Here is a 22,301-nt window from a genome sequence, read left to right on the forward strand (position 1 = left end):
GAATCTCAGTTGGGAGGGCATTCCATAGTCTGGGGGCAGCTGCTGAAAAGGCCCTTTGTCTACAAGCTGTCCCTCTTACCTCCTTGAGGGATGGCTCTTTCAAAAGGGCCCCCTGGCTAGATCTTAACTGCCGGGTAGGCTCATATGGAAGGAGGCGGTCCTTCAGGTATCCAGGGCCCAAGCCGTTTAGGGCTTTATATGTCAAAACAAGCACTTTGAATTAATTAGTCTTCTCCTTTGTATGTCTTAACCACATCATTATGTAAAAAGACTATTGATCCACCAGTATATTCTTTCTTAGCAGATATGCTTGAAGTATGGCAGCTAGGATAAAAAACTTCTGATGGCATTTATTACAGCTGTATTTTCCTTTTTAAAATCACTCTTGGTTCATTTCACAAGGCAAATTCAATCAACACAGATAGTGAGCCAGAAGCTATTTAGAGTCATGACCTTTTCCACAGAAGTAAGCTTCCTCTAACCATGACCAGATTAACTGAGAGGCTGCAAAATCTGTCAGTACATTTGCCTTCAAACTTTCCAATCTCTGCTTTTGTTAACTGGAAACGTAGGACAAAAAATCTCCCTACACCATTATCTTAGAAAAAAAAATATGTAGCTCTCATTAAAAAAAACACAAAGGGACAGGCTTCCAGTATTTGTAACTAGTTGATTTTAACAGTTTATGAAACTAGTGTGGGCTTCAAATTGGCACCAGAGAGCAATTCAAATTTAGAGACTGTGGAGATTCAGTGGAATGTGCTATGAAAGTTGCCTCCGTATGAGAGTGTAAGCAAAAAGTGTGCTGCTTATATACCACCCTATAGTGCTTAAAGCTCTCTCTAGGCCAGGGGTGGGCAATTAATTTCTGTAGGATGGCCACATGAAAAATCTGAACAATGTTCGGGGGCCAAACCAACTTAACTTAAAAATAAAATGAAACAGTGATGTTATGATTGTTTTTATTTTAAACATGTTAATCTTCACAAATATTAAAGAGGTTTTTTGCAGTATGTTAAAGATAAGCAACTGATCAACTTTAGACAAAAAGCTATACAGTGGTGCCTCGCTAGATGATTACCTCGCAAAACGGTTAATTCGCAAGATGAGTTTTTGCGATCGCTATAGCGCTTTGCAAAACGGTTTTCCCTATGGGTGATTTTCGCTAGACAATGTTTCAGTCCATGCTTCACAAGACGGTGATTTTGTGGGGGTTTTTTGGGACGTTTTTTCGCAAGACAACAATTTTGACAGCTGGGTCCGCGCTTTGCAAAACGATTTTTTTTTAGGGACGGTTTTTTGCAAGACAGGGATTTTGACAGCTGGGTCTGCGCTTCGCAGAATGGTTTTTCTATGGGTGATTTTCACAAGACGATGATCTTTCCCCCATTGGAATGCATTAAATAGATTTCAATGCATTCCAATGGGGAACCACATTTCATAAGACGATGTTTTCGCAAGATAGCGATTTTTGCAGAACGCATTAACATTGTCTTGCAAGGGACCATTGTAAATGGTTTTGATGTTAAAAACTGTATGTGGCCCTCAGGCCACACTTTGCCCAGATCTGCTGTTTGGCCAGGATGTCACACTTCAGGTAACAAGTGATCCCCAGGGTTTGGGATCTGTGTCTTTGCTTTTCTACTGGAAGCAGGCTTTCGGATCACGCTAAAGGTTTCTTTGGGTATTGTTACGAAGGCTGGTTGTGGAGCCAGAGTTTGGGAGTTGGATTTCCCACTGTGTCTTCAGGGAGGAAGAGCTGGCCTCGCGTTGCCTTGGGCAAGCTCATCACATGCCAAGCAGAGCTTGATAAAGTTGCTTTCTTTGACTGCAGCTGTCATAATTCTCCTAACCAGCCTAGCCATAGGTCAGAATCCTCTGATGTCAGAATGAGGTCACAATCTAGTCTGTATCTCAGCAAACTGAGAGGCAGTTAACAGTCAGGCTGAGGCTTCATCAGGTCAGGATGGATCTTCCTGTTAGGTCAAGTTGAGGGTTGAAAGTGGGTTATATGACCATTTGACAGTTTTGGTGTCATAGTGGATAGAGTGTCAGGCAGGAATTTAGGAGGCTTTCAGCCACGATCCTACAGGAGTGGGCAGGAGCTTAAAAATAACTTTATTCTGAAAAGCTTCAAGGCCCCCTTGTACTAATAGTCAACTACCCATTGTCTTTAAAGATGCTCCTGAAATTATTCATTCCTGAGTGTCAATTAAGCTATTGATAGGGAAAATATGTCCTGTGACTGAGGATGTCACACTTCAGGTAACGAGTGATCCCCAGGGTTTGGGACCTGTGTCTTTGCTTTTCTACTGGAAGCAGGCTTTCGGATCACGCTAAAGGTTTCTTTGGGTATTGTTAAGAAGGCTGGTTGTGGAGCCAGAGTTTGGGAGTTGGATTTCCCACTGTGCCTTCAGGGAGGAAGAGCTGGCCTGCATCGCATTGGGCAAGCTCATCACATGCCAAGCAGGGCTTGATAAAGTTGCTTTCTTTGACTGTAGGTCCCACAATTCTCCTAACCAGCCTAGCCATAGGTCAGAATCCTCTGATGTCAGAATGAGGTCACAATCTGGTCTGTGTCTCAGCAAACTGAGAGGCAGTTAACAGTCAGGCTGAGCCTTCATCTGGTCAGGATGGATCTTCCTGTTAGGCAGGGATGGGCAATTAATTTCTACAGGGGGGCAACATGAAAAATCTGAACTGTGTTTGGGGGCCAAACCAAATTTACTTAAAAATAAAATGAAATAGTGATATTATGATTGTTTTTATTTTAAACTTGCTAATCTTCACACATACTAAAGTGGTTTTTTGCAGTATGTTAAAGATAAGCAACTGATCAACTTTAGACAAAAAGTTATAAATGGTTTTGATGTTCAAAACTGTCTGCGGGCTGCACAGGAGCAGCTCGCGGGCTATATGTGGCCCTCGGGCCGCACTTTGCCCAGGTCTGCTCTAGGCTGTTTACATTAATTATACAAGCTACAAATCTCCCCCCTCCAGAAAGCTGGGTACTCAATTTACTGACCTTGGAAAGATTGAAGACCGATTCAACCTTGAGCCAGCTACCTAAGCCCAGGATTGAACAGAGGTTATGAACAGACTCTTCACTACAGTTTAACCACTATGCCATAAGGCACAGTAAGTTTAACTCAGTCATTACATAATGTACTCTCTCCGTTCTATTGGTGGGCTGTGGGTTAATTGCCCTGTGGAGTATCAGTTCTGATCTAAAGTTATTAAAATATTTCTTGAAATAACAGGGCTTGTTCCCTGCAACATTTTTATTACTCTCAGTAACATCAAGCATAAAGATTTCATTGCTAGGCCATTGATCATGAGAGACAAAGGAGCTAAAAACCAGAAAATCTTGGTTTGATTAAATAAAGTGCATAAAACAGCTTTCTCAGAAAACCTTGCATGTAAACTCAGAGTGCAAAATTGAATAGTGTCATCTGATGTTTAGATATTTGTTATCTTTTGTTGATTATACCAATAATACATATATTTTTTCAAAGAACTTTGGCTCAGCAGTTGTGGATTTGGTATGTTTGGCTAAGTTTAAAAACATTGGCCCAAGTTCACCTGCATTCATTGGGTCCAAGCCACATGCAAGCAAATCTGCAGGAAGCAGATTGCTCAAGTCTTGACATTGTAATTGTTTTGACTTAATGATGCGACAAGGATTATTGTCTTCATTACTGTATAATTTTCTGTCTTCTTAGTTGCATCACGTATAATTTTTGTTCTGACTGTTCACTTTTTCAAAATGTTAATTAAACAAAAGTGTTTTTTTTTAAAATGGGGAAAGCAAAGGCCTCTTTAGGAGTCAGTCAGGGCTGCATGTATGAGATGCAGCAACATTTGAGGCCTGTTCCCAGGAGACTTATAAAAAGAATAAGAAAAGCCATGTTGGACAAGATAATTATGTGGACACAGTGACTCAACAGTTGCTGGGGCAAACCTAACAGCAAGCATGAATACAACTGCATCCTCTGATTATATTTCCCAGCAGCTGGGAGATTTTCCAGATATACAAAGACACATTATTTCTGATACTGGAAGTGATGCAGAGCTGTCCCGACTAGAAGCCATTGATGACCCTCACATCCATGAATTTCTCTTACCCTTTTTCTAAAGCTGTGCAAGTCAGTGTGATCACGCTAGCTCCAGCTCCTTATGGAGCTGTCCAAGGTGCTAAGTGAATCCTGTTACCAAAATGGCCAGGTTGTACAACCACCCTGGCATAGTCTCATTTTTGCCAAGACACAGGGGTGCCTCGCTTAACGGGCGCCCCGTTTAATGATGAATCCGCATAGCGATGATTTTTTGCAATCATTTTTGCGATCACATTGCGATGTTTTTAATGGGAAAATATCGCTTTGAAATGAATGGTAAGCTGTTTCGCTTACGGATTTTTGCATATCGATGATTTCCCAACAGCTGATCGGCTGTTCCAAAATGGTCGCCAGGTAAAAAAATGGTCACCTGCTGTGTTTTCGCCTGGATTCCTCGCTTACCGGGCAGTGAAAATGGCAGCCGTATGGAGGATTTTCGCTTAAAGGTGAGTTTTTTGCCCATAGGAACGCATTAAACGGGTTTTAATGCATTCCTATGGGCTTTTTTCGCATAGCGACGAATCCATATAGCGACGATTTTTGCTACACAGATTATCGTCGCTATGCGGGGCACCACTGTATATGGATGCCACAGAGTGTTTTAAGTAAAAGCAGTCTGGCCAAGGACAAGTATAGGGTGGAAAACAGTGGATGAGAAGAAATCCTATATAGTTCCCCAGCCAAAGAGTCATCTCATGGGATAACCCTCCTATAGAGAGGTCATACAAATTAGATCACCTTTTGTTTTTCTGTTGCAAGGATTATAAAAATTGTCTGGCAGTGAAGAAATATCCTCTGGTCTCAAATGAGTCAAGGTCTGGGAAAGCAAACACACTAGAACATTCTGAATTTTTATAAACAGGGTCTGCCTATCTACTTTTTCCTGTCAATGAAGTGGCCATTGTATTTCCCTGGAGCATCAGGGAGGATTGGCCAGATGGGCAACCTTCTATAAAACATTTCTGATAGAAGGGAGCAGAACAGATTGAGTGGATTTCTATGACATATTAGTTTTCTGAAACCTTTGTTTGAGCTTATGGGTGGGTTTGAACATGTTAATGAGTAATTTTATTACTCATACACACTTTTTTTTGTGCTTTTTATTTTTTATAAGGGATAACAGAAAGGAAAAGAGAATTGGGATTGATGAGGAAGAGGGGAGACAATAACATACTTTCATCCATTCTATACCTATTGCCATATCAAGATTTTAAATTATTCTATTTACTCTTTTCTGCCTTCTAGATTCAGTTCTCCTTTCAATATGTACTGTTCACAAGCTGCCTGTTGATTCTGTCCACTTGTTAAATAGATCCCATCTTTCTGTTGCCTTTTGCAAGGGATAGTCCTTCATGACTTCTGATAAAATGTCCATTTCGGCTATTTCCCGAATCTTTTCAATAAGATCTTCTTGTTTCGGTACCGTTGATCTTTTCCAATTTTTAGCATATAAAATTCTAGCTGCCGTAACTATGTATATAACTATATAATTCTTTGACTTATCTATATTTTCAGGTATCATACTCAATAAAAACAGTTCTGGGGTTAATGGCACTTTACAGAGCAATATTTGTTCCAACATTACATGCACTCTTTTCCAATATTGTTTCGCTACTCCACATGACCACCACATATGATAATAGCTTCCCACTTGTGATTCACATTTCCGACACTTATTTGATACATCTGTATACATCTTTGACAATTTTTCTGGGGTCATGTGCCATCTATAAAACATCTTATATATATTCTCTTTAAAGTTCACCGATCTTGTAAGCTTTATATTATTTTGCCATATTTTCAGCCATTGATCAATATCAATATTATGCCCTATATTTTGTGCCCACTTAATCATACATTCCTTAACCATTTCATCTTGCATCTTAATTTCCAACATATAATTATACATTTTCTTAACAGTTTGTTCTTTTGAACCTAATAAAAGTTTGTCAAAAATCATTTGCTCTAAGTAGAAGACTTCTATTTTATCTTTTGTATATCTAGATTCTAGCTGTGCTCTAGGCCACCACTCTATATATATATTCTGTGACTCTAGCTCTTCTTTAGACTTTAGTTCACCATCCTTTTTTAATAGATCTTGATATTTTAAAAAGTTTGTTTTTGTCATAAGACTGGGTTGGATAAAGGCCTCTAACGGTGACACCCATACAGGTATTTTATAATAAATTTGTTGTACAATTTTTCTCCACATTCCCAGTAAAGCTCTTCTTATCATATGTGAATTAAAAAATTTTTGTTCTTTGTCCTTTTTATACCATAAATAGGCATGCCAGCCTAATTGCAAATCATGTCCTTCCAAGCTAAGTAATCTATCGTTTTCTAGAGTTATCCATTCTTTTATCCAATCTAGAATACAAGCTCTATAATACAGAATCCAGTCAGGAAGACCAAAGCCACCCCTCTGCTTAGCATCTTGCATTGCCTTAATTTTAATTCTTGGTTTTTTACCTTGCCATATAAATCTCATGATTATCTTATTAAATTCTTTGAAAAACGACTGTTTTAATATTATAGGGATTGACTGAAATAAGAATAGGATTTTTGGTAAAATAGTCATTTTAATTGCTGCAATTCTTCCCAACAACGATAGTTGTAATTTGTCCCATTTCTCCAAATTGTTCTGTATCTCCTTCATTAGTTTCATGTAGTTATCTCTGAATAATGTACTTGTCTTCTTTGTAATTTGTATTCCTAAATATCGAATTTTCTTCTCCTCTTGAAAGTTCATCTTCTCTATTAGCTCTTGTCTTTCATGTTCTCTCATGTTTTTGGTAAATAATTTAGTCTTCTTTTGGTTTATTCTCATTCCTGCCATGTCACCAAAAAATTTTAACGTTGTCATCAGGTCCTCTATTGAATCCAATGGTTCTTCCAATATGATAACTAAATCATCCGCAAAAGCCTGGAGTTTGTAGACTTGACCTTTCACTTTTAATCCTTTCAATTCTTTTTTATTCCTAATTTGTTCGTTTAGTGTTTCCAGAGTCAAAATAAACAGGAGTGGGGAGAGTGGGCACCCCTGTCTAGTACCTTTCTGTATTTGAATTTCTTTTGATAGTTCGCCATTAATTTTTACTTTTGCCTTTTGCTCCGTATATATTGCTTTAATTAGTTTCATAAATCTTTCTCCAACCTGCAGTGTTTTCAACGTGTGCATCAAAAAATTCCAGTCAAGATTATCAAATGCTTTTTCCGCATCCAAGAATATCATAGCCATCTGTTTCTCCGGGTGTGCTTCATACTGTAGTATTCCAGGGTATTTAAGACTATCCTTATATTATTCTTCATCTGTCTTTTAGGGAGAAACCCAGACTGATCTTGATGTATCAAGTGGGTTAAAATTCTTTTCAATCTAGTTGCCAGGATAGTCGCATATATTTTGTAGTCCACATTCAACAATGAAATCGGCCTATAATTTTGTATTTCTTTACCTTCCGTGTTTTCCTTATGTATAAGAGAAATTGTCGCTTCAGTCCATGTTGCTGGTATTTTCCCTTCTTCTTCAATGCATTCTAGAAGCTTTTTAAATGGCTGGAGAAGCACCTCTTCCAGTTCTTTGTAGTATTCTGCTGGTAGTCCATCTGGGCCTGGTGCTTTCCCATTTTTTTGTTTTTTAAGGGCTTCTGTAATTTCTGCATACGTTATAGGCTTATTTAAGGACTGAATTTGTTCTTTAGTCAATTTCATTTTATTGTGCTTCAATAGATATTCTTCCTGGGCTTCTCCATCCACTTCTTTTTTCTCATATAATTTCCTATAAAAATCTTCAGCAATTTTCTTTATTTCTTCCTGTTTGAATTTTTCTGTTCCCTTTTCGTCTTTCAAAGTTCGGATTATTGTCTTCTCCTTCTCTTAATTTGTATGCTAACCATCTTCCCGGTTTATTTGCATTCTCAAAAAAATTTTGCTTTGCAAATTTGAACTTCTTTGCGGTTTCTTCGGTGAGCAATATATTTATCTGGTGTTGTGTAAGTTTTATCTTCTCTATAAGTTCTTTGTTTGTTGGGTTTTGTTTCAACTGCCTCTCCTCTATGGCTAATCTACTTTCCAGAGTCTCATATTTTTTCTGTCTTTCTCTTTTTTGTTTAGCTGCAAATCTTATGGCTATTCCTCTAAAAAAAGCCTTACTTGCCTCCCATATCATAAACATTGAGATATCTGGTTTCATATTCTGTTTAAAGAAAAAGTCCATTTCTTCTTTTACTTGTTTCTTAAATTTTTCATTTTTTAGATGTAATATATTCAGCTTCCAAGTGAATTCTCTTGTTCTACTTCCTATTTGTAACAAAACTGGGTTATGGTCTGCAAATGTATTGGGTAAAATATGTATTTGCTCCAATTCTTTCATTAGGTTTGTTGATATCCAACATGTATCAATCCTTGACCACGATTTATGCCTGTTAGAGTAGAAAGTGTAATCCCTTGTCTTTGGATTACATGTTCTCCATGCATCCACAATATTTAATTCTTCTGCTAATTGTAGGAAATTTCTTGAAATTGTGCTTTCTACTGGATTTTTCTGTTTTTGTGTCTAGTTCTCTGTCGAAAACAGCATTATAATCTCCAATTATGCAGTAATGATCATATTCTTTATTTGCCAATTCTCGCTGCAATTGTTTATAAAAGTTTTCTTGATTTCCATTTGGTGCATAAATATTGACTATTAGGAATTTCTTAGATTCTCTTTGGATTTCCACCATTACTATCCTTCCATCCTCTGAGGCAAAAATCAGGGAGGGCTCCCATTCCTTCTTAATAAAAATAGCTACTCCTTTCTTCTTTTTGCTCACGTCTGAAGCCGCAAATAGTTTTCCTAATCTTGGCCATTCTAATAATTTCAAATCCTTTCTTTTCACATGCGTTTCTTGGATGCATATAACATCAGATTTCTGTTTCTGCAGTTGTAGAAAGATCTTTTTTCGCTTTTGGGGTGAGTTTAGGCCGTTTACGTTTACTGATAAAATCTTCAATTGTTTTCTAGTCATCTTGATTTAAATTACTATCCTTTTGTTTTTTCTTCATCATGCTTCTAGTACATCTTGGCTCTATTGCTTCTTGTTCTCCTGTCTCTGTTTCTGATTCTGCTTGTGATAATTGGCTTTGTTCCTCTCGAGATCTTTCTTCTGATTCCTTGCTGTCAGTTTTTTTTTAGCTTCTTCTCATTTTTTTCTATGAAGTTTTGTGCTTTCATCGGGGATGTTATGTTGTATCTCTGTGTATCAATCCAAAAAAATAGCCCTTCTGGTGTTAGCCATCTATATGAGATTCCATTTTGTTGGAGTAGCTGTGCCAAAGATGCATATTCCTTTCTTCTCTGTCTCACTTGCCATGGGATTTGTTTTAAGACATTAATTTTCTTGTCTTCTATTATCAATTGTTTTTCTTGTGAGGCCCTTAAAACCTTATCCCTGATTGCCTTCTTCGTGAATCTCAAATGTACTTCTTTAGGTAAATTATTTTTTCTAACATATGCTGTACTCACTCTGAAGGCTGCTTCCAGACCTTGGCGGAATTCCGCTACATCCATCTCTATTGCTGGTGCGAGGGCTTCACTCATTACTGTCTCCAAGTCCTCAGATCCCTTTTCTGGTACATTTTGGATTCTTAGCATCTTAAGAGCACGTTCCATTTCCAACATTATTAGCCTGTCCCCACATTGCCTTTGGTCTCTCTGTATCTGCTGTACACTTTCTTCAGCTTTATCTAGTCTGGCGTCTGTATTTTTCATTTTCCCTTCTATATCTTGTGTTTTAGTTTTGATTTGTGTTACCTGCTCCTTTGTCTCAGTCAGTTCTGCCTGTATATACGTCATTTGGTTTGTCATTTCGGTCAATCGTCGATTAATTTGATCAAATCCTGTGGACAGCAGGTTCTGCATAGTGGTCTGCCATTCTTTATCACTCATACACACATTTGAACTTGATTATGAGTTCAAATGTAGGCTATAGAGAAAATGTCTCTAGAAATCCTCTCCCTACGATATCAGTAATAAAGCGGTCAGTTCATTTGAGTCAATCTGACCAGAAACCAGATTAAAAGACACACAGTAGAGATATTGGCAGTTCTGCAGGTGTCAGCATTTGAAATTTTCTGTTTATAAGGTGTTAAAAATAACTAAAGGGGGTATAAAATTGTCCTGAAAATGAAAGAACATTTGAAAGTATGGCTTGGGAGACAGATAACATTGGTTGTTTTCAAAACAGTCGACTGCTATCCAGAGAATCCTGAGAATGAGAACGATGATAGGATGAACACTGCTTTAAAGACCTTCAATCATGTGTGCCAGTTTAATGTGGAAGTAAACTAAATCTTGTAATGAATGATGCTGTTAATATGAAAATATGAAAACAGCATTTGTAAGTTCAATAGTAGATGCTACTGGAAATCATAATAGTATCATCCAGCAATGGTCTAGAGAAGGGATCCCCAACCCCTGGACACAGATCTTCTGCTCCCTGCAAGCGCTGCCATGTGTGAGCACGCTGTGCGTGTGCATGTGAGCTACCCCTGCGAGCACCGCCATGCACATGTTTGTGAGTGTGCTCCACCCTGTGAGCACACCGTGCACATGCGTGTAAGCGCACCTGCAAGAGCTGCCACATGCATGCGCATACTCTCTTTCTCCCCCCGTGAGCATGCCACGCCCCCCGCACAAGCATGCCATGCCCCACCACCAGTCTGCTATTGGGAAAAGGTTGGGGACCACTGGTCTAAAGTCCAACACTCTTAATACAATAAGCCTTTGATGGTCTAAGAGTTACACATTATTAGAGTTCTAGAAGCTTGCAAAATCAATATTCAAAACAAGGATGAAAACCACAATAATGGCAGTTGCCAAATATGAAATTGCAGACCATTAGTGCAGTAGTTCCTGACTTTGCGTCCCCAGATGATCTTGGCCTAAGCTTTCAGCACTAGCTGTGCTGGCCAGGATTTCTAAGAGTTTTAGTCCAAAAGCATCTGGGGACCCAAGTTTGGGAACCACTGCCCTAGAGTCACAAAAACTGTGAGTATAATAAAACTTTGCATTTTAAAAATTCTGCTGGACCTGCAGGTCTTTAGAACATGCGGATCCTATAGATAATGGTTGTTTAAAGGCAGGAAGTGAAAACAACTTAAAGAGTTATAAATATGTGGAGATAGGATGTGCACACAAGGCATTTATCTCTTCATAACAAGACAGCTGCATGCTGTATTACATGGACATCAACAACAATCATGTAGCAGAGCAGCTGGACACAGAGGCAACTCACAAGCATCATGAATTTTCCTCAACAGACTTTAATTGGTTTTCCTGGGGTGAGTACTTGGAATTATGTTTCTATGTGTGTCTAATAGTATGCTTAAAAGCTATTTTTCTTTAATATATATTTTACTTCAAACATCTTTGATATGTTTAATATGCTTTTAATCTACCACTAAAGATGACTTAAAGTTACAACTTTTTTACTTTTCACCAATATGCTCTAGTATTCTCCACCTTATCAGGCTCTAAGGTCTTATTTTCAGAATATAATCCAAAATATGTTTGATCTTTTATTGGAGTTTTGCTACTACGTTTTGGATTCAAATATGATTTACAACCACTTTTAACACCTACACAAGCTAAGTAGATAAATAAATCTTGTAGAAACAGAAAAGCTGATGTTACCTGACATTATTACAACAGTAAAAAGACTTGTATTTTTATAGTCAGATGAATGTTGATATGATCGTCAGTGATTGTCTGGTTTCATTCTTGAGTTAACTCTTTATTAGGCTAAATGCAAACTGTGACAAACGCTGGCTTCTGTCTGATGTTTTTCCCAGGAGGTCTATAAAGTTCTGTGAGACTCCTAGGAACAGTCAAGCAGCAGTTTTCTGATCTAACAGGAAATCTTTCGGGTGGGAGAGAATCTTCTTGTTGCATCTAGCTTTGACTGAACCTTCCCTTTCCCTGTTCTTGCCAGGCCCTTTTTGGAAAGGCTTCATTATTTCTGAGCTGAAATTACTGTTGTAGCCCTCCAGAATCTGTATTTCCCCATATTAGCTACATACTTTATTGCTGAATCTTTTGTTGTTATTTAGTCGTTAAGTCGTGTCCGACTCTTTGTGACCCCATGGACCAGAGCACGCCAAGCCCTCCTGTCTTCCACTGCCTCCTGGAGTTGGGTCAAATTCATGTTGGTCGCTTCAGTGATACTGTCCAGCCATCTCGTCCTCTGTCGTCCTCTTCTCCTTTTGCCTTCACATTTTCCCAACATCAGGGTATTTTCCAGGGAGTCTTCTCTTCTCATGAGACAGCAGAAGTATTGGAGCCTCAGCTTCAGGATCTGTCCTTCCAGTAAGCACTCAGGCTTGATTTCCTTTAGAATGGATAAGTTTGTTCTCCTTGCAGTCCAGGGGACTCTCAAGAGCCTCCTCCAGCACCACAATTCAAAGGCATCAATTCTTCGGCGGTCTGCTTTCTTTATGGTCCAGCTCTCACTTCCGTACATCACTACAGGAAAAACCATAGCTTTGACTATTCGGCAAGGTGATGTCTCTGCTTTTTAAGATGCTGTTGAGGTTTGTCATCGCTTTCCTCTCAAGAAGCAGGTGTCTTTCAATTTCGTGGCTGCTGTCCCCATCTGCAGTGATCATGGAGCCCAAGAAAGTAAAATCTGTCACTGCCTCCATATGTTCCCCTTCTATCTGCCAGGAGGTGATGCGACCAGTGGCCATGATCTTAGTTTTTTTGATGTTGAGCTTCAAACCATTCTTGCGCTCTCCTCTTTCACCTTCATTAAGAGGTTCTTTAATTCCTCCTCACTTTTTGCCATCAGAGTGATATCATCTGCATATCTGAGATGATATCTTTACTATGAACCTTTACTATGTTTTAATTCTTTTTGTTAAATAAAATTCCAGTTGTTTACAGCTCTCTGTGTGATATAATCAGCTCATACTGTGCCAGGCTGCATTATTGCCACAGTTTAAAAATCCCTTATAGGTGTGTCTCTGAACATCTGTGAGTTCATACCTGTGCTCTGAGAGCATACCTTATAACAATCCTGAATGTTTTCCCTCCCCTGCATACTTCTGTAGGGATTGAACACTCTCACAAAGTGTGTGCAAAGCGGATTTCAGCCAAGTTTGAAAAAAAAAACATGAAAACAATGTTTTCTCTTTTGTTATTTATATCATCCTTGATGTTTTACTTATTTTGCTTGTTTTATGTAAACCACACAGAATAGTGTTATGCACTGATGGGGTGGTATAAAATCATTAGAAATAATAAACAAACAATAATAATAATTTGAGAAAAGGCAGGTGTTTGATGCAACACTTGAACTCATTACTACAGGCATATAAGAGAAAGAAGCAAGGCAGTATCTCAGGTCTTCTTACCTCCACGATGGATGATCAGTAGGTGACATGGTGGAGCCTCTTTGGTACATTTGTTGTGGCACTTTAGCCTATGAAAAACAAGATGAAGACACTATGAAAAATAGGTTGTAGAAAGGTTACAGTGTAAGACTAAGAACATGCAAATACCAATTCAGTCTTGACGTGGAGGGTGACCTCAGGAAGGACTATAAATGGTGAATATGCAAAACATCTAAGGGTTTTGCATATTCGCCATCTTCAGTTACTGAAGGGCTGACACCTGACAACATCAATGGAAGCAACATCTAGAATTCAACCCACAGACTTCAATTTTTAAAAATCTACATTTTTTTAAAAAAGCAATTTTTTTTGCATCTCGGTTTTTTGTGTGGAATCCTCCATGCAACTTCGACTATTTCAGCTCTTCAAACATGTTCATACCCAACGTACTCAAGGATAGACTAACCAGCACAGATCTCACTTCTTCTTTATCATCATCATCATCTCATTCATTTTCAGAAAGCTGAAAGGAAACCAGTACCATGAACTTTATATTTCTTAATTATGTTTGCCCCTTTGGGATAACAAGGATGAATGCAATGGGCCAGCTATGCACAACCGAGGAAAGCTAGAAATCACCTGCAGCTGTTTGCTACACTTGGAGCAATAAGAAGGGAAACAAACAGAAAAGGGGACATACTTGCAGTTTTTACATTTCAGTCCAAATAGCATTCCTTTCCCACAAACGGTGCATGTCTGTGACATCCAGTACTTGGTGGAAAACCTGCAGTGTGAGAAAGATCGACCTCTGTTCAGTCTTAGGCAAAAAAGTGTTGAAATGGGAACATTTGTTATTTAATCAATCAGATTGCTTTCTGCTCTTTCAAATACTCATTTCCTGGTGGCTGAGACCAGGAGCACCAGGATTGCTTATTGATTCTGGTTTAGTTGGCCAATTAAAACAGATAATGTAAGCACATGCTGTCCCTTAGTAACATGAGTGGGCGCTGTCAAGGTATGTGATTATATTGCAATGTCCACCTTATCCAAGGGCAAATAAGAATTCAGTTTGCTGAACTGTTTTAGGTCATTTGAAAGCCTTCCATCCAACCAGTAAACCAGCTAAATCATCAATGAGGATGGGGGAATATTTGTATTAACGGAGATGTTTTAACTAATTTATCCCATTCATTGTCTATGCAATACTAATAATAGCTTACACAATGGCCCAAAACCTGCTTGGGTAACTTTCTGCAGAGGGAGCTTCTACCATGTAAAGTTACAACAACAGGATTTGGGCCATTAGCTTTCCGTTTCGGCTACTCATGAACCACAAACGATGAGCTATCACAAAACCCACCCACTCCCGAAAAACAAAACAGTTCAAAGTTTGATTTTCGGGTTTGTGCCAGCGGTGGGGCCCTCCCACTCCGACCATTGCCTCCCTTCCGTGTCTGGAAGCCACCATCCATGACGCTGACATGGCTATCCTGAGAGGCAGCCGGCCCTGTTCCTTGCACAGATACCGGGCTTGCTGCCTGTGTGCTTGCGCCTTGAAACCAGGCCTGTGGCCGATGCATTTGCGGCTGCTGCTCAGCTGACAGGCAAGGGCATGGACAATGGCAGCCGGTGCAGCTTCCCTGCAAGGAGCCAGGCCTGTCACCTCTCAGGATGGCAGCGGCAGTGATGGTGGAGGTGGGGGCGGCTTCCAGACAGGGTAGGGTGGCAACGGGCGCAATGGGAAGGGGAGAGGCAGGCATCTCGTTTTGGCGATGTAAAATAAAACTCTGAGGGGGAGGGGATTTCAGGGCTCCATTTTGTTTTGGCAAAACTGGATCCTCGAACCAAATCACAAATCGAACCATGAACCAGCCCTGTTCATGTTTTTTTTTTTTTCTGGTTCATGGTTTGGTTCATGCCCATCATAGCTCAATATGGAATTTGGATTAAATGGATGAAAATGCTCACAGAATTCCGGGACAACCAACCCTGAGTGAAATGGCGGACTTTCACATTTCTAGTTCTCTTGTTTTAGGATGCAAAAAATTCCAGTGTTACAAAGCATTTTTTCCTGTTACACTACATGCTTTCGTATAATATTGTTCTAATTCTCATGGTTTTATCCAAATAAGAATTATCCAGTTGCCTATATCAGATATTAGAATGACAATAGGAATGACGTATAAGCCCTGTTCAGGGATTATGCTTTACTATGGTATGTCCTTCATAAGAGGCAAAGCAGCTGTTCCAACAATGGCATGACCATGTCAAGTAAGGAAAGCCTGCAGACAGCTGCTGTTCATATTTGATCCGTGTATCTGGAAATCCAATTTCTCTTCGGTTCCCAATCATGTGAGAGATTTTGTTCACATGGAAGCAAATGCAAAACTAGAAATCAGGGCCAGCCCTAGCAGTTAACAAGTTGGACACAAAGGCATTCACTGTCATCTCCTGGGACTGGTATGTGACAGTAATTGTCTATGACAAGAAGAACTAGGGACAGATGTTTAAAGGCTGTCCCTTGTTCTGAGACGGAGACCAGCCCCCAGTATCGAGGTAGCCAGACCAGCCTGCCTTCCACTCTACGCCTGGTGTTGTTGAACGCCAGGTCTGTATCCAATAAGGCCCAGGTAATTCAAGACCTTATTCTGGAGGAGGATACAGACCTGGCTTGCATAACCGAAACTTGGATTGGCGGAGAGGGGGGTCCCCCTCTAGCTCTCATCTGTCCGCCCGGTTATGCTGTCCAACACCAGGGCAGACTGGAGGGTCGGGGGGGGGGAGTAGCCATTGTCCATAAGTCCAGCTTGGAGGTCACTAGGCGCTCCTCGGTGATAAAGCCGGGTCTTGAGGCCCTCCACGTGTCTATTGGGGCCAGGGACGGTATTGGGATCTTGCTGGGCTACCGTGCTCCCCGCGACCCAGCCACCTCCCTACCGGAGCTGGTGGACTTCGTCTCCGCGACACTGTTGGGTTCCCCGAACCTATTGGTGCTGGGGGATTTCAACGTGCGCGCGGGGGCGGAGACATCTGGTCCAGCTCTTGAGTTCTTGGAGACCATGGCCTTCTTGAACATGTCCCAACATGTCAACGGCCCCACTCACGTGGGGGGTCATACACTTGACCTGGTTTTTTCTACCAATGGGAGCGAGAGTGGTCCGATGGTGACTGACCTTGAGTCGGTACCCTTGTCATGGTCGGATCACCACCTAATAAAGTGTACCATTAAAATGGCTCTCCCCCCCTGCAGGGAGCAGGGATCTATTGTTATGGTCCGCCCTCGAAGGCTACTGGATCCTGTTGGATTCCAGGATGCCATGAGAGGTGTTACGGCTGACCTGGCTGGCGCTCCTGTCGAGGCTCTGGTGGATGGCTGGTTTGCTGCCGCGACTAGGGCTGCTGACATGATCGCACCTAAACGCCCTCTCCGGCGCAGAGACCGCCTGGCACCCTGGTTTAACCGGGACCTCCGGGCGAGGAAGCGGGTCAGGAGACGGCTAGAGCGCAGATGGAGAGGGGCCCCGACGGATTTTAATAGGATAGCTGTCAGGGTCGCTACTAACCTTTATCTTGCTAAGGTAAAGGCTGCTAGTAGATCATACCTCGCTAACCGGATAAGCGAGGCGTCCAACCAGCAGGCGGAGTTATTCCGTATAGTACGCAACCTATCCGGAGTTGGTCCGGGTGATGGGCCTCCCCCTAGTTTTTCGCCGGACCAATTTGCAGCATTTTTTAAATCAAAAGTGGAGGCCATCCGCCGGGACCTCTCTCCTTTTTTGAGTACAGTGAGTCGAGCTGAGATGTCCAGCGCTCCGTCTTGCCCGGTGATTTTGGACACCTTCCAGCCTGTTACGCCTGATACTGTCTCCAGGGCGCTTGATCGCTGTCGTGCCACCACCTCCTCTTTGGACCCTTGCCCGGCCTGGCTAATCAAAGCAGCCAGGCCGTTAACAACGGAGTGGGCCACGGCTATTATAAATGGGTCTCTCCTTGAGGGCAGATTTCCATCTGCCCTGAAGGACACACTCATTAGGCCCATTAGGAAGAAACCTAGTTTGGCGGCGGACGAAATTGGCAACTACAGGCCCGTCGCCAATGTTTCCTTCCTTAGCAAGGTAGTCGAGAGGGTGGTGGCCGACCAGCTTCAGGTGCTCTTGGAAGAAACAGATGCCCTGGATCCATTCCAGTCGGGCTTCAGGCCGCGCCACGGCACAGAAACGGCTTTGGTCGCCCTGTGTGATGACCTATTGAGGGAGGCCGACAGGGGTAAAGTGTCCCTGTTGGTCCTCCTCGACATCTCAGCGGCCTTTGATACCATTGACCACGGTATCCTCCTGGGGAGGCTCTCCGAGTTGGGAATAGGTGGCCTGGCATTGTCCTGGCTCCATTCCTTCTTGGAGGACCGTCCCCAGAGAGTCCAGCTTGGGGAGAGGGTCTCGGCCCCGTGGAGCCTCAATTGTGGGGTTCCACAGGGGTCGATTATCTCCCCAATGCTATTCAACATCTATATGAGGCCGCTGGGTGGGGTCATCAGGGGGTGTGGTGCTTCGTGTCACCAGTATGCGGATGACACGCAGCTCTACATCTCCTTTTTGCCAACTGCAGGAGAAGCCGTCCTGTGCCTCCAGCGCTGCCTGGGGACTATACTGGAATGGATGCAGGAGAACGGGCTCAGGCTGAACCCGGACAAGACGGAAGTGCTGAGGGTGGGCCTCCCCACAGCCGGGGATTTGGGTAACTCCCTCTCTTTTGGAGGGGTGACTCTCCCTGCTAGGGATGGGGTACGCAGCTTGGGGATCCATCTGGACCCGGTGCTCTCCATGGAGTCACAGGTGGCATCGGTGGTCCGCACCGCCTTTTTTCACCTTAGGCGGATAGCCCAGCTGCGGCCCTACCTGGAAGTGGGGCCGCTCACCATCTTAGTACATGCGCTCGTAATCTCAAGATTAGACCACTGTAATGCGCTCTACGTGGGGCTTCCTTTGAGGCTGCTGCGGAAATTACAGGTGGTGCAGAATGAGGCGGCCAGATTACTTAGTGGAGTGAAAAAATTCCAACATATTTCGCCCACTCTGGCCGCATTGCATTGGCTGCCCATCAGGTTCCGCATCGACTTCAAAGTGCTAATGCTTACGTATAAAGCCCTAAACGGTTTAGGGCCTCGATACTTGGCGGAGCGCCTTCTCCCACCAAGTTCTACCCGGGTCACACGGGCGAGCCAGGAGGTGAGGCTGAGGAGCCTAACGCCGAGGGAGGCCCGGAAAGAGAAAACAAGAAATAGGGCCTTCTCGGCGGTGGCTCCTCGCCTGTGGAATAACTTACCTCCTGACATTCGCGGAGCTCCCTCGCTGGGCACTTTCAAGAATCTATTAAAGACCTGGATGTTTCGGCAGGCCTTCTCATAAGACTATTTTTGATTTTCTTATTTTTTTTATTGTCTTTTTTCTTTTACCTGTTTTGTAATTTGTTGTTTTATTTTTATTGTATTTTAACTTTGTTGTAAGCCGCCTAGAGTAGTCTTCGCGACTAGATAGGCGGGATATAAATAAAATAAATAAATAAATAAATAAATAAACGTCTTAACTTTTGGCAATTTGTGCTGGCAGCCAAAGATAATAGAATTCTCGCCATTAGTTTTAATTACAGAAGAAGAAAATAAAAACTAAGAATGGCCAAGAATTCCCCCTAAAAGAATGGTTCTACTACTGTAAATATCAATGTTATTTTTGTTCCACCGCTCTGAAGAAGCTCTCATTTACTGTTATTTTTAACGTTATATCTATTACTATGAGTTTTAATACCTTGTTTCCATGTTTTAGACCAAAATGTATAACACTGAAGACTGTGACGCACAAGAAAATTGGAGGTGAGTCATTTTTTCTTATTATAGAGGTTGAGGAACTCCTCTATCTCTGTTTAAGTGTAGTGGAGTAGGTTGTGGCGATTACAGGTAGGTGGTAGAAGGTAAAGCATGGGTAAAAATTTTGGTTCTCTCCAAATGTTTTGAACCAAAACTCCCATGATCTCCAAATGCTGGCTGTGCTTGGCGGGTTTCAGGTTTAAGTGTGAATACCTCCAAGCTTGAGGGAGTCCTTAGAAAAATGTCCTTTTGTTGATCCCCCCCTTTTCCCACCCCAGCAGCGGAAGCCATTTATATTTCCCATAATTCCCAGGAGTGACACTACACCAAAACTTTGTGGGAAACTGGGGTGAGGGAGGCTTGATAAGCTTAGAAACAGATATTTCAGCGTTTACAGTCTTTGCCTATGGGTTAGGGTGCTGACAGCTGTCCAAAGGCATGGAATGCCAACACCTAATCTGAGAGCAAACTTTTACTGTATTGAGAGAGGCGCTGCTACAATCAGAAAGGGAAAAAGGGGCAACCTCACTAATAGCCACTGCATCTAGTCAAGCAACAAAGAACACAATAATTCTCTGTGTCCTTGTAATATAGGTCTTCTTGGAGATAAAATAATTATTGCCCTTTTTTTTGAAGCAAGAAAATATGGGTTTTTACCGCTTCATACCTATGTTTGATTGAGTTTCCAAGGTCTCGCCGGGGAATTTGTGGAGACCAACGAGGTACTGACAGCATATCTGTGCGACAGAAATCAAAGAGAAAGAAAATGACCAGGTTAGGGAGGGGGAATTATTTACAGTATTTTTATACCATGAAAGAGTCTGGAATATTATGCATGAATGGTAATTAATGCATAATATATCTAAATGTTTTTTTTAAATACAGAGCCTCCTACAGAAGTCTGAAGAATATAGCATAACAGGAGGGAATTGTAACAAAGACTGAAATCCTGTTAATTGGCATAGTAAGCCACAACTAGACTGGGCCAATTGAATCAATGGAACTTACAGAGGAATTTACTCCCTAAATCCCCACTGATCCAATGGGCCTTTTTTAGTTGCAGCTTACCACCCTAAGCAGCAGAATTTCAACCAAAATGCCACAGTGTGGAGCATTCAGAATTCCTGCCAGTCAGCCTGTCAGCTGACTGATATTTTCTGAAGTATTTCAATCCATTTCCTTTCTCTATTCCCTTCCCCAAGAGTCGGGCAGCATTCTGTGCCCATTAACTATGTTTAGACTTTGCTTGATAGGTTTATTTGGGGAGAAAGATTGCTACGCATTCTGTTCTTTTCCTAAACATGTCTCTACTTTACAAGCTTGCAGTTCTCACAGCCCTGCTGATTCTTCTTTCATGGATGGTGATGATGCCATTTCAGATACCTAAGGAACCAATTTCTGATATTTCTGAAGAAATTTCCAAAATTTAGCAAGTTCTTATAAAAAACAGAGAAAATTCTCAGCCATTTGCATTGGTCCAAATCAATAGCTACAAATATTCCTAATACGGGAAGAATCACATTTGACATACCTATCTCTCCCAAACAGAATTTAAAGAAGAGGGCCTAGTCAAAAGAAAACGGTATAACTCTCAATGTTCCCCCAATTGATTTAATGATGGAATTTGCAATTCAGGAAATTATCTTTTAAAAAACACCAAGAAGAATTCTGAGCTATCTCTAGAGAATTCCAGTTCCAGTGGCATCTGTCATTTCTCCTTTCTCTTGGTTTCTCATTTTCCCAACGTTAAGTATAGTTCACTCAATTCCTACTTCCACTTCAATTTTTTTTCTGCCCAAGTCTTCAGGAATGTTGACACCATCCCCAGACTGAACATGACCCTCTTCCTTCTCAAAGGTCTGGTTTTGCGTTGCCCAGAGACACAGATAAAGGACACTTGCCTGCAGACTAGATAATATGCAATTCCACAATTACTGGCAGATGAATCTGACTTCCATGCTTCTACACAGGATAGCATTCTGTACTACTGTACACCCAAGGGAAGCAAGTGAAGTTAGGAGGTACAAGAGAGACTGAGAAAATAGCTATGGGATAGCAACTGCCCTCAACATCTTTTACCTGAAATGGTTATTGGTTATTTCATTCGAGCAGGGCCTTTCTATATAACACACAATTATCTTTTTCAAAAAAATATTCATAAATATGAGGCTAATTGCAAATGCCCTAATACTTTCTTAAATCCTTCCCATGCTGCTCTTATGGGTTTGATCTAAGTTTGCTTGGTCTCATTAGGCAGTTCTTGGAACATAAAAAATAAAGAAGAAAACCTGGAAGCTGGTAAAAATGGGGAAAGCACTTATATCCCTCCAGACACATGGACAGAAAGATACTCAGTCACACAGATTCTTCATGTGGCATCGCTGGAAAACTGGTGCCATCAGATGCATAATTTTCTTTCAACACAATAAAACTTCTTGATGGCCAGATGCTTGACATTTAGTCTTACCCACTCTGCTTCTGACCATTTGGAATAAAGTCTGCCATAGTGTTTGGTAGCTTTATGTAAGTAACAATAAATACATGCACTGTTTGTTCTAGAAACTGCCAAATCATAAAAATACACTGCTGTGGACATCAGAGACCCTTCGTATTAATGGAAAATCAATATCATTCTTTGAAATGAAAATGCCACTTGTTGGAGGTATAAGCTTAGACCACTAAAATATGACTCTCTGTAGCCATTAGGCAGAATTCAGCAGTGACCCTAGGGTTTATTACATAGACCTGTCGATCCTTCTGCAAACAGAGTCCTGATTTTTTTTATATTGACTACGAAATGCCTGTTTGCTTTCATATCCTATTTTAATATTGCAGGTTGAAGTGTTTTTAATTGTGTGCCATTTTGGAAGGTTACATTTGCATGCGACTTCCTGTGTGGAAACTGATTCTCCCTTTGCTGCTTCAGAGAAGCAACTCAGACCTAAATGCACTTCAGG

At 41.3% G+C, this 22,301-nt stretch overlaps 1 protein-coding gene across 2 annotated transcripts in view; it reads right to left on the reverse strand.

Moving 5' to 3' along the window:
* The window catches only part of KSR2 (kinase suppressor of ras 2), a 349,645-nt gene that overhangs the window by 172,578 nt on the left and 154,766 nt on the right, over positions 1-22,301 (reverse strand). For both annotated transcript variants that reach the window (XM_078381644.1, XM_020812104.3), the window contains exons 6-8: positions 20,012-20,081; positions 14,185-14,268; positions 13,506-13,573 (exon numbers count right to left, since the gene is read on the reverse strand). In XM_078381644.1, the coding sequence (XP_078237770.1) occupies positions 13,506-13,573; positions 14,185-14,268; positions 20,012-20,081 (222 nt within the window). The remainder of the gene's footprint in view (positions 1-13,505; positions 13,574-14,184; positions 14,269-20,011; positions 20,082-22,301) is intronic.

The sequence above is a fragment of the Pogona vitticeps genome, chromosome 14 (assembly GCF_051106095.1).
Source record: "Pogona vitticeps strain Pit_001003342236 chromosome 14, PviZW2.1, whole genome shotgun sequence".
Classification (NCBI taxonomy): Eukaryota; Metazoa; Chordata; class Lepidosauria; order Squamata; family Agamidae; genus Pogona; species Pogona vitticeps.